General features: G+C 33.2%; 1 protein-coding gene across 3 annotated transcripts; it reads right to left on the bottom strand.

Annotated features, from left to right (window-relative positions):
- Positions 1-587: 587 nt before the first annotated feature.
- On the bottom strand, positions 588-7,321 carry LOC132052570 (autophagy-related protein 13a-like). 3 transcript variants are annotated; one of them, XM_059444167.1, is made up of 4 exons: positions 7,171-7,320; positions 5,096-6,508; positions 4,796-4,968; positions 588-1,140 (listed from the first exon to the last, which is right to left on the bottom strand). In XM_059444167.1, the coding sequence occupies exons 2-4, from the start codon at positions 6,350-6,352 to the stop codon at positions 858-860; spliced, it is 1,713 nt and encodes a 570-aa protein (XP_059300150.1). In that variant the 5' UTR covers positions 6,353-6,508; positions 7,171-7,320; the 3' UTR covers positions 588-857. The 3 variants fall into 3 exon arrangements, with proteins under 3 accessions (XP_059300150.1, XP_059300151.1, XP_059300152.1); XM_059444168.1 differs by lacking the exon at positions 588-1,140 and adding an exon at positions 2,084-3,479 and having other exon boundaries at positions 7,171-7,321; XM_059444169.1 differs by lacking the exon at positions 588-1,140 and adding an exon at positions 4,372-4,642 and having other exon boundaries at positions 7,171-7,321.
- Between the last annotated feature and the right edge of the window lie 6,171 nt (positions 7,322-13,492).

Here is a 13,492-nt window from a genome sequence, read left to right on the forward strand (position 1 = left end):
CAGAGGGTGAATCAATTTTTTCGTTAGTCGGAAACCAAAACCAACTCAATTATTCCAAACATAGTCTACAAATACTTAATGGTGCTACTACTTTGGCGCACCTTTTTTATTATTGTTTTTTATTTTCATTTTTACTTAAGTTTGACATTTCCATATTTGTTAATGCCTACCATATCGTTCCTATTTTTTTTTTATTGTTCGGTTATTCCGTAAATGCTTTTATATTTTTATATTTTACAATACAAACCTAAACTTTCCTCAGAAAAATAATTTTAAATTCGAATTATTTTAAATTTAACAAAATAACTTCTTCAAGTAGAAAAGGTTTGCAATACCTTCCCCAAAAAGAAAAAAGAACACGTCTAAAACGCCAGCTTCACTTGCTTCACTCTTTAAAACAAAAGAAATTTCAGTGTTGTTGATAGTTTAAGCACCATCATTTTTCCAAAATATCAGTCAGCCTATATTCCTGTTTTTTTAATTTCTATTTTTAAAGTACTTGTGTTTGCTACACCGGAGGACAATATCATAAAAAGAAATCGTTTACCTTTAAGATTACTGCTACTTGCTTCTTCTATCCACAAATGTTTTCAAGCAGTGTCAAAATCAGGTACTATATTGACTATAATACTTGCCATTTCCCATCACTTATGTACAGAATCTGTTAATCCTCACTCCTCACACACAGTAAACGCTCGTTAACCAAACCCCTTAACAAGAAGTAACTGTAATCGTTAACCAACCCCTTAGCAACAAGTTTATATGTACATCACAACCCCTTAACAAGTATATATGTAATCGCTAACCAACCCCTTAGCAACAAGTTTATATGTACATCACACTAAGTTCCACCACCCTCACTGCCTGGGCGGGAGTAACATGTCTTTCAATTGTGTGTAAGCTTTGAGCTCCTCTAATGCGTCTGATGCCTTTCTAGGAACATAGAACTGAGATGCAGTGCTGGTTTCTCCCTCTACTTCCGTCTTTACCGAATGCGAGGTATAGCTAGAATCTTGACGCAAAGGGGGAGCTGTCCTCAGCATCTGAACAACGGCACCTACAGCAGCGTCTTGAGATTTTCTGGTTGTTGCAGATACTGGAGACGAGGCTTCTGAACCCTTTTTGGAATCAAAGTTCTCTCTGCATAACGAGAATAGTAAACACTTGTTGAATGGAATATCTAACAAATAAATAAATGAAGATAGATGTGCGCAACTATGACAAACTCAGCCTGTTGTCTGTCAGCAAAGGTTTGGTTGGATGCAACATCTCAACCCTAACAGAATTAGCATTTCAGGCAATCATGATAGAAATGGATCCCAGGTCATATCAAACTACTGAAAGCGGGGATTTGAAAGCCTAACTTTTACTGATTTTAAAGTACTTTGCCATCAGGCCCGTCTCCAATCCATCCAGATTCTGTGTTCCTTGCCGCAAGTCAAATATTGCATGCTCGAGTTTTTTTTTATAACCGTGTTTCGTGGTGTCCGGGCCAACTTGCGCGCAACTCGACTAATTCCACGGAATACCTGCCAGCCCCACCAGCAACAAGTACCAGGGAACACTGTCGACCAATGCTAGAACAAATGGGAAGAAATCACCTAGTGTTTTTTTGTCTCTTTTGGATTTGAAACTGAGACCTCATGGTTCTCAACCCACTTCATTGACCACTACGCCACATTACTCCTATTACTCCTCCTGACACGAAGACACGTGTATATACCAATTGTTTCCAGTTTTGAACATCCTTAAATCTCACCTGCTAACTTTCCTTCTATTTTCTGCCTTTTCAACTCCTGGAAGTGCTGCCTGAAAGTCCCCTAAGTTTTACCAAGCCAATAACAAACCCAACCACAGAAATCTTTTCTTTCCAATCAACTGGAAGCTGCAACATCCACAGACCAGGTACCCATGAAAATTTCAGGGAACTCCAAAATGAAATCCAGAAGTCTGTGCAGTGAGCTCTTTTGAAGTCAAATATGAAGGCTTCCTTTTGAGCCATCGACATTTTAGGTTCCAGACACCAAACAAAACTTTAAAGTGTAAAAAGTAAAAAAGGAACTCTCCAACAAAAGAAACTTATATTCTGGCCTTAGTTTCAATAAAAGAAACTTATATTCTGGCTCAGTGATTTAATAGGCCAATATTATGGTGAATAAATACTACACAAACTGTCAACACCCTGACTTACACTAGGGTGAAAGGAGCATTTTTGATAACGTTCGTATACGAACCAGCTTAACTCACACCTTGACTGTTCCGCGGGTACCTGCTACTTCCCACCAGCATAAGTACCGGGTAACTCTCCGCACCAATGAAGCAGATGGAAAGAAGTCACCAGGCATTTTTGCCTCCTAGGATTGAACCATGATCTCCAAGGTTTTCACGAATATCATTAACCACTAGGCCACACCTTTGGGTGAAGGGTGAAATCAGCATGTTACTAATTAGTTTGAGGACACCCTTGGTTATCGATTATCTGAACAAATTTGTCCAAACAGCACCAACGACAAAAATCTACTTTAAATATGTATTGGCAATTCCAACCTATGGGACACATCAAATACCAACAGAAGTGGTCTGCTCACAAATCTACCTCCATAATTATTAGAGTTTTACCGTCTACAGCTCTTTTCTAGACCCTAGTTGAGAACCAATCTCTAAGTCCAACCGTCTTTGTCCAAATGCAACCCAGCACCAGCTAAACAAACCAATGAAAAACAGAGAATACTTGGGACGAGAAATATCCAAATAATTAGTCAAAAGAAAAATAAAGGCCTTGAGAAACAAAGTGGGTTATTTTTCTTTCCTGTTTTCTCCAAGGAGAGAAACAAAGTGGATTATATCAGATGATAAATAAAAACTGATGCAATATTAGCTTTCCTAGAAATCAAATTTGCCCTTGAGGACACTTACTAAGAAAAGGAAGAAAAAAAAGGCTGTCCAAGAGGGCAAATAGGTTCCCCAATATTGTTTTTTTGTTTATAAAACACAGTATGATCCCCCGATAAAGTTAGCTAAATAAAGTGTTTTCCCAAGCAAATCTTAGGCTTCTACATATCAGATGTGCCCTGAGGTGCAAATGATATCACCAATACAGTTCTATAATGTATAAGAAAGTACTATATGCATATTGAGTTATTGACAACACCAGCTCGTATATAGCACACCAGTCAACTAACAAGCTTTCTAACACTTGAGAGGGCTAAACAAGGAGTCATAGTAACCAAAAATCTCCCCTTTTTCATAGAACTAAAAATGAAAAATTGGGCAAACAGCAAACTTGGTTGGAACAATATATTGTGCTTTTCTCTTTGCATACATTAAATTTAATATTTCTTTTTCCACCAAATTTATGACCTCCTCCTCTTCTTCTTAGCTTAAAAATCCCACCAGTTTCATCTTCATATCATATTCCCACGTCTCTACCACTGTTGCTATGTGGGCACAAAGTATCATGACAAATTGAACCTTTCCTCCTACAATGGTCAACCAAACACGTTCGATAAACTTCTCAATTGAACCAGAGAAAAGAAGAGAAATAGATTTGTGAACTAGTTCATAAGCAGCCACAAGATTCTATGCAATTCAATGATGGAAAATGAAGTATAACTGGAAAATTACATACGGCCATATGAGGAAGAACCTAGCTCAAGTTATAAAGCAAAAGGCAAAAATATGATTATGGTAAAAAGTTCATTTTTTCTTCTCATTGAATCTTATTTAAGCTTCTAATAAAAACATTCCCAAGAATCAAATTTTTATGACTATATCTACATTTGGGACACTGAACGTGATATCATCTTGGAATTATGAAGTTCTAACATGTCCACAAGAGGAAATTCTATAAGCTCTGGAAAACTAGTAACTAAATTATCAATTTTCATGTGCGTGTCTGTCTGTATGTTGTCTGCATACCACAGTTGCCTGGCTTTGTTTGGCAATGAGCCACTTTTTCAGTAGATCCGTTTCGTCCAACTTCTTCCAATGAAATTTTCACTTATATCACACGAGACAAAACTAAAAAGTGCAAACCTAAAAGTATGCAGGTAAAACCATAATAAGGTGTTTTTCCCCTAATTCGAAATTTACATGCATAAATAGACACCATTACAATTTAAAGCAGCACAGCGCTCAAAAAGTACTAAATAATCTAGAAAATAGGCAATATATAAAGGGTAGATCAGAGACATAAACACTAAAAGAAAGTAGACAACCTTTAAGGACAAAGTAAAAACGAAAGCATGCTAATATATAGCTAACACTAGCTTCTTACTTCATCCAAAAAACAAAAACAAAAAAAAAACACTAGCTTCTTATCTCGCAGAGAACAACTATAATTGTAATGTCAAGAAAAATTGGATAGATCACTGATCTTAAAACATTATTGTCTATGTCATCTTATTGCCATATCCTTCCATTTCTCATTAAGTGAAAAGAGAAAGATCTTTCTCCTTGATAGACTTTCTGCATATTGGAGTTTAAAGTTAAAAAAGAACTTGATGTTAAAAATTCATATGTATCCCTGAGAATGATAGCTACATGGCCCATTCAATAGGTCAAATGCTAATTATCTCTTCAACATTCATCAGAAGCTCAATTCTCAATACTACCTGAAGTCCAGCTTCTTATGATGTCCAACCTGTTAGACGACAGCTAGATGACCACACATAGTTGGCTCCCATAAAACCAATTATACAATGACAGAAAAACTTTGACGAAGATGAATTCAGAGATGTAGTGTTTGTAAGAAGATAAATATCTCTAAATATAGAGTGCACTGTAGCAAGATTACCTGGCTCGGTAATCAGAAGTATCAACATCATCAACTATAAAAGGGCAGTCATCCAAGTCATCCTGAAAAGATAATCTGCTGCTAGAACTTCTAGAAAATCCAACACGTGGCGAACCACTTGAAGATAGCACAGCTGAGAACCGCCCTGAATCGTCTCTAGCATCTGCAGACACCTGAAAAAGAAGCACACAAACAAAAGTTAGCAGCTGGCTCAAAAAGCACTCAAGCAGATACCAAATCTTTAAATAAAATCAGTAACCAGAAAATGCACACATTTAGTAAGAAATATAAACTGCCCACCTTTTGTCCAGGATTAGTAGTCCCAGTATCTGACTCTAGAGCCCTTAGCAAATCCATTTTCCTTGAAGAATCATGCTTTGTGCTTCTAGGTGACATAGGTGGGAGAGAATGCCTGTTTGGATCAGACAAATTAGGAGATAGGTGTCTGGAAGTTCTGCCTATCAATGGATGAGGGATATTTACACCTGAGAGATATGTGGGTGGAGAAGGAGACTCATATGGAGAAAATGGAGGGGAAAGCTGATCATCATCAAAAGTTGCTTTCTGGTGAGTGAGAAATTTGTAGTTAGGTGGAACCCTCTGTCCATATACACCACTGACCGAAGATGAAAGCTCATATGGTGCATGGTATAAAGGTGGAGATCCTACATATGGCTGAGGTAAAGAAGGTGCCCTGAAGAGACCACTTGTCCAACTCTGTGGGCGCTGACCAGGTGCTGAATTAGATGACTGTGTCCTTCTCAATGGAAATGAAGTATGATGAACACCCTTATCCGTTGAGGTCAAAGGGAATGACCTCATAGGATCAGTGAGTGGACTACCAACATAATCCGTAATGATCTCAGGTGGAAAGGATGCAGAAGTCTCCAGGTTGAAGTCCACCAGAGTTTCACGATATGTTACGGATAAAGAAAGACGGCCTTGCTGGGCATCAACTGGAGTAAAAGTATATTGCTTCATCATCTCCTCCTCTGCCCTTGAGAATGGCTCACTAAATGAAGATACCTTAAAATCAATATCAAAATAACAACTCTGACTTGACGAAGATAGTTTCCTGAAGGCCTTGAACGCAGGCAGAAGCCTCATCATTGAGTAAAGGGAACGGAGGAGTATAATAGATTTCTTGTATATTTTCTTGAAAGAGGAATCACCCATTTGAGGAACCATTAACCTCCGATTCTCACATTGCACGACCCATCTCTCTATAACGGTATCTATATATGGCCCTGCAAATGTTGTACCTGAATTGTGCTCCGATGAAGTAGTACTAGGTTTATCTTGAACAAGTATTATATCTAGTATCATCGGTTCCACCAAATTTCTGTGCAACAAATTCAGCTTATCAAGAACAGCAGGACGATCTCCCAACACCAAATTGAACCACCTGTCACTCTTCTTCACCTCTCCAATCCCACCATAAGGTCGTATCGAAGGAACCCTCGAGTCCAAAATAATATGCAAGCTTTTCAAAAGAAATTGAGCAAGTATTTGCTCAAATCTTCCATGTTCCCCCTGTGGGTTATTCTGAAAATCCATTTCTGTTTTTCAAACAGATACCACCACTATTTTTGGTCCTCAGCCATGTACAACTTGGTCCAGTACATTATAACTTCCAAATAATGCATAGACAAAACAGATAACCGACTAAACATTTGATCCTTCATGTGGGGCACTATATAAGTGCATATACACCTGAAAAATATATAAAAATCAAGGGAAAGCTATGTACAACTCCCCCATAGAAATCTAACAGAGCTGTTGATAATGTTCAACCATGTAAAAACAGCTATGGGCATGGAAACAAACACTCTAATGATCCAAAAAGACAACAACTTGACAGATTTTATCCAATTAAGAAAATCAACAACCTCGACAAATATCTATAGATGTTCAAGGTATATTAAGGGGCGGACCTAGGTAGGGTTGAGGGGGTTCGGCAAAAAATTACACTCTATATATAATTTTAAAATTATGTTTAATGCATATACAACAGATGTTGAACCCTTCCCTTAGTTCAAGTTTTTTGAACTCCTAAAAATCCTGCCTCCGCCACTAATTAATATGAAATTGACACGTAACAAAAGAAAAAATCACACAGTATATACAATTTTAAAATATTGTTCTATGTGAAAAAAGCAGATGTTGAACCTTGTCTTATTTCGAATTTTTAAACAAAACTTTGATTCCGAAACTGATTAATATGAGATTGACACGTAACAAAAGAAAAAAACCCGATAGACAATAAAAATTGGAAATTAAAACTGCTAGTATAATTTACATGATTAGACATAATCGAGTAGTATAGAATCGATTTAACAAAAATAGGATAATGAAGTTGTTAAATATGGACTTACTTGATAGAACAAAGTTTGGAGAGCAGCAATAACGAAGATAATCGGAGATATTAAGAGAGAGAGAGAAGAAAGATTCCGTATAGCGCTGAGAAGACTGGACCTGCTAATGCTAGTGCTACGGAGAGTATAAAGAGACCACATATATATAGACTATACTCAAAGGGGTAATAATGTTTTCACTTTTTATTATTCAAACAAAGGTACTTAATTGGTTCCGTCCAAATTTATGTGCTACTTATTCCTCCTCATTGAGATTAAATATGATTAATCTTTTAAGTTAAATTAGATTAAATTAAATTTAGATATTTAAAAATTATAGGGAAAAGTTTTGCAAATTGAACTTATTCTCATGTTAATATGATGAAAAATAAATTTTAAAATATTAGTCAAAATATGATGAAAAATAAATTTTAAAATATTGATCAAAATTTTCATAGTTTAAATCTTGATAAGAAAAAATGTTATTCGGATAGCTTTGATTCCATTTGGTTCAATTTAAATCAATTTTTGGGGAAATATTGCACTGGATAAAGTTACAATCGGATAATCTGAGGCTTTAAATAGGAAATTTGGCTTTACTCATTTACTTCTCAAAAGACATGGATTTAAAACAGGGCAAGTGCACAAATAGCCATTAAAGAATAGCCGAAATAGACACAATTTTTAAAGTTTAACCGTCTTAGAATCAAATTCAAATATATTTGGTATGAAGTTGAAATCACGGATTTGAAATTTCTAACTTTAATTTAGACCTTTAGGCTGGTCAAAGCAGAACTTCATCCATCAAGTATGAATTTATATTGAACTTGAATGCAGTTTAATTCAGATTTTAGGTCAGAAGTTTAATTGAAATATCTTCAACTAGCTTTTTGTTGTTGGTTATGGTTGAGCTTACTCTACCACAGCCAATAAAGCAGCCAACCTCCTCCTTTTCAAAAGCTTGTAAAGTATGAAAATTTAGCAATAACGCAAGTCTGAAGTTTGCCGATATTAGTTAAACATTAAATGATTTTAGAGATTGACTATGTTTTAAACGGTCTCATCACAAACGAATAACCAGTGTCATTCTTGTGTTACAAGTTACAAACAAAGGAACCGAAACCAAAAACAAAAAGGAAAAATTACGTGTTATAGCTACTTTTGGTACATAATTAGTGATATTAACTACCTTTGGTTTTAATTATTAATAATAACTAAATACTTTTTTAATTTAACTAATATAATAGCTATAACTTTCGATTCTTGAATGCACAAATACACCTAAAATTTAGCACCCCCAATCCCATATACCCCTTTTAATGGTAACAATATTAATTACTTAATATACATTACCATTCTCTCTCCTTTTTCATAAATTTTTAACTTTGTCTATTCTCAATCACTACCCATTTTAGATTTTTCATTTCTCAAATTCCTAAAATATTCTCTCACTCCTTCTATCAACCACCACCACCACGGGTGGCGGCCGCCCCTCTCTCAAACTTTTTTTGGTTTCCATGATTTCAAGCTTTGTGGACAAATTAAACATAAGAAAGCAATTAACCTTTCCATTTTCTTTTTTATGTGAATGATGTTCCAACTAGAATGATCATTCATTATGGCTATGGGCTTATCTCCCATTATGGGCAAATTGTAGCCGTAAATGCCAAGACTTTTTTTTTATGGACCGTCTTGTAAATTTGGACCGAGTTGCATTTGATCTCGACTAGGGTTTTTTGGTGGTCTAGGATTTTTTAGGGTTTTGAGAAGATGAAAAATATATGTATTTGTGTATGTTCTATGATATAGCTACCAATTGTTGTGGTTGGTGGTGTATTTATGTAAGTTTTTCTATATTTTTGTGTATTTTGTTCAAATTAATTCCATCGGTTAAATCTAGTTTCAAATATATGAGTGATGAAAATACATTGTAAGTTTTCTATATATTTGTATATTTTGTTCAACTTAATCCATCAAATACATGTGTGATGCAAATTGTTACTCACACAAATACATGAGATTTAATATAAAAATACATGGGGTTTGATTGGTAACTTCAAATACATTGGTTATGCTATCAAATACATATGTAAATCAAAACGAAATCAATATTGAAAACTTCAAATACATTACCGCTAAAATACATTGGTGATGTAAATTGTTACTCACACAAATACATGAGATTTAATATAAAAATACATGGGTTTTGATTGGAAACTTCAAATACATTGGTTATGCTATCAAATACATGGGTAAATCAAGAATGAAATCAATATTGAAAACTTCAAATATATTGGATGTTGAATGTTTTCAAATTTTGAATTTTTGATTTTTTATGTTTGAATGTTGAAGATTGGATGGATGAATAGAAAATGGTTATGGAAAGATAATCTAACATCTGATTTTGTGGAAGGGTATGGTAAACAATATCAATTAATATCTAATTAATTGATCCCACCGTTATGGCCTTAAATTAAGAGATATGTTTTATTTTTTACTGTGTTACTATGTATTTATAAGCATCAAATACATCCGAAAAAATACCTTAATTTGGGAAAACATAGCTACAATGGTAATTTTTAAAAGGTGCTATAAATGATAGGAAATTACCAAAAGGTAGTTATTTTGTTAATTTTACCCAAAAAAAAATATAGAAGCAAAAAAACAAACAAAGGAAAATCAGTATGTGGGCCTACAAGGCATAATTCAACCAAACAAAGAAGGCCCATAAATGAACTTCAGATTTGTTTAGATAGGCATAAAAGGAGAATCTCTCCATGAGCACACACTTGAAAAATTGATTAGAAACAATTGCGTGCTATCCTGCATTTCAATATGTTCATGTTCACCATCTAAAATAACTAAACGTTATCACCAAAAAGTAAAGAGAGGGAAGTAAAAAAAGAAAAGATTATCAAAGTTCCACAACTAACAAATTTTAAATCGATGTTTCTCGTTCTAGATACTACAGTATATCCACTACGAATGAGTTGGTAGCCTGGAAAAGAGAGTAATTAACACGTTCGACTAGTCAGATTACACATATACTGTAAGAATATTTTGGATGGATAAAACTTAAAATTCTTATTTTCCATAATAAGTGGCTAATACTTTTACTGAAAATATGGCTGCCTAGTATGGTTATATCCTGGCCAACGGGCCAAGCCCAATCTTTGGCCATGTTAGCCCACAACATTTATGTTGAAGATTAGAGGGCAATTCGCAGGAATGGCCCTCATTCGGGGTGATCTGTAATTTTTGGCTCTCAAATTGTTGGTCTTTAATTTTTTTCCTTCACGTAGAAACCCTGAGGTTCTAGGTTTGAACCCCAACTCCGGCATAAAAATAAAAAATAATTTCGCAAGACAAGGCTTGGGGATAAATTTTATGCCTTAATGCAATTTATAAGGCAGATTTTATGCCTTAAGGCTTAGTTATGTCTTAAGACAACCTCTACCGGAGACAGCATAAGTTGTCTTAAGACATAACTAAAGTTATGTCGGATCCAGCATAGGTTACCTTATAAGGCAAATTTTTAGTTATGTCTTAAGGCAACATATGCCGGATCCGGCATAACTTTAGTTATGCCTTAAGGCAACTTATCTTTGCGTAAAATGGCGACTTTTTCAAAGCCTTACCTTGCGAAATTATTTTTATTTTTATGCCTGAGCGAGGGTTCGAACCCAGAACCTCAGTATTTTTGGCCACCTTTTCAAGCAAAGGGCAAAACTTAAAGACCACCAATTTGAGGGGCAAAATTTAAAGGCCACCCAAAAGAAAGACAATCCGCGCAAAAAAATGAAGATTAGAGGGCAATTCGCACGATTTCTCTTATTTTAGGGTGGCCTTTAATTTTTGTCCCTCAAATTGCTGGTCTTTAATTTTTGCAATTCGCTTAAAAAATTGGTCCAAAATACTCCGAGGTTTTGGGTTAGAACCCCAGCTCGGCTAAAGAAAAAAAAATCATAAGGCAAAGGTTATGCCTTATAAGGGTGAACTTAATTATGCCATGCCTTAAGGCAAAAGTTATGTCTTTAAGGCATGTGTTCGGTATGGAGGAAAATGTTTTCCAAGGAAAACGTTTTTAGAAAACAAGTTATCCGAATTATCCATTATTTTTTCTATCCTCGTTTGGTTGATAGAAAACGTTTTTACGTGGGAAATATTCATCCAAATTTAATCCCAATTCCACCCCAACCCCATACCGCCCCCACTAAGTAACTTAGAACTACAAAAAATAATTTATTCTATATTATTTTTTTATTTTTAAAATTTCTAATAATTATATCATATTCTCACATATTTTCTAACAAATCTTGCGGGAAGAAGCTCCGGAAAAGAAAGAAGCTAAAAGACGAGAAGGACAAATCCACCTTGCACAAATCATCTTCAATATTTGTGGGTAAACTTTTTGTTAACTTTAACGGACCCACCCCTTTACGCCCCAAAAAATCGGATTTTTTATTTATTTTTGTTTTTGCACCCTCAACCACATCCGTAAAACACGTTCACCCCTTTTTTTTTTTTTTTATATATATATATATTATAGTATTTATTAGTATATTGTAGGTATAATACATATTTTTTACAAGTTTTTAATTTTTTTCTAAATTTTCTACAATACGATCCATACGTGTATACATATATATATTAAGTTATATGCTTAAGTTACCACTATATACTACATATACCTAAAATATAGTAAGAATATACGTATATATATCAATATTTTTATAAGTTTATATATATATATATATATATATATATATATATATGTGTGTGTCTATATATATATACATACTTTAAGTATACTATATATACTTATAACTTATATATTATAACTTATGTTATTTATAGCTTAATTATTTTCTAAGTTTATAAATTCGTATATACGTATACATATATATATATATATATATATATATACCTAAAATATAGTTATACTTATATATATATATATCAATATATGTATCAATATACTTAGGTTATATAACTTATATATATAAATATGTTTAACTTTATATAACTTATATATATATATATATATTTATATATATGTGTGTGTGTGTGTGTGTGTGTGTGTGTGTGTTTAAGTTATATACTATATATACTTATAACTTTTATATATATATATATATATATATATATATATATATATATATATATATATATATATATATATGTTTAAGTTATATACTATATATACTTATATTATATATATATATATATATATAACTTAACTAAAATATACTAAGAATTTACTTATAATATATAGTATATATATAACTTAAAAATATATATATATATATATATGTTTATATATATATACTATATATTATCAGTATATTCTTAGTATATTTTAGTTATTTTTCAAGTATATAACTTTCTAGTTTTTAATTTAAGTACATTCTTAGTATATTTTAGGTATATTCCTAACTTTATAAAAGTAAAAATATGAACACAAGTAAATAGAAGAAAGCTCAATGAGGGAAAAAAATATGAACACAAGTAAACAAGGATTTAAAAGGTGGTTGGGATGGGAAAAAAATACTTTTGAAATTTTTTCATTTCAAAAATAGACCATCTTGATAACCGGGTTTATGTTTATACTCTTGTAAAACTCTAGCTATTTCCGGTAGGCTAAAATTCCGGGGTACCGGTAGAATTGTCTAGAAAAAGAGTTGCATTATAAAAAAAAAGTCAACACATTCTTTAACATTTCCCAAAAAAAAAATCATCACTTTTTTGTTGTGAATTTGTTGTATGGGAATCCTATATTCATATGCTTGTTGTAGCATAATGTAAGTGTAGTTCCACCTAGTCTCAATTTCTACTTGAATTTTCCTAGGTCTAAAAACACAAGCATTCTTAAACTCTTTTTTATTTTACAAAATATTAATTTTTTTTTTGAATAGGAATCGTGGGGGTCAAGACCATCTTTAACAATTAAATTTAAAATGTGACAACTACATCTCACATGAAAAATATTTTTAGGGAGGGTTTAATTCTCTCTTTAAAAGACCAATCGCCTTTGTATTATTAGAAGCATTATCTAAAGCAATACAAAGTGTTTTTCTATAAATGTTAAAAAAAAATAGTAGACATTGAATCAAAAATTTTCTTTTTTTCCAAAAATATAAAAAAGTTATATTTTTTTTTGCATGGGTGGTCAACCCAATGACATGTAATAGCAAAAAAATCTAACTTGTTAAGACTAAGACCCAAATCGAGCGGGACAAACATTACAATTTAAAGAATTAAATACATGGCACAAATAAAATCTATATTTTTTAAACAAATCTATAACATGGTGGTGGTACCCTCGGGGATTATAACAACGTTG

This window comes from Lycium ferocissimum, chromosome 4 (assembly GCF_029784015.1).
Source record: "Lycium ferocissimum isolate CSIRO_LF1 chromosome 4, AGI_CSIRO_Lferr_CH_V1, whole genome shotgun sequence".
NCBI lineage: Eukaryota > Viridiplantae > Streptophyta > Magnoliopsida > Solanales > Solanaceae > Lycium > Lycium ferocissimum.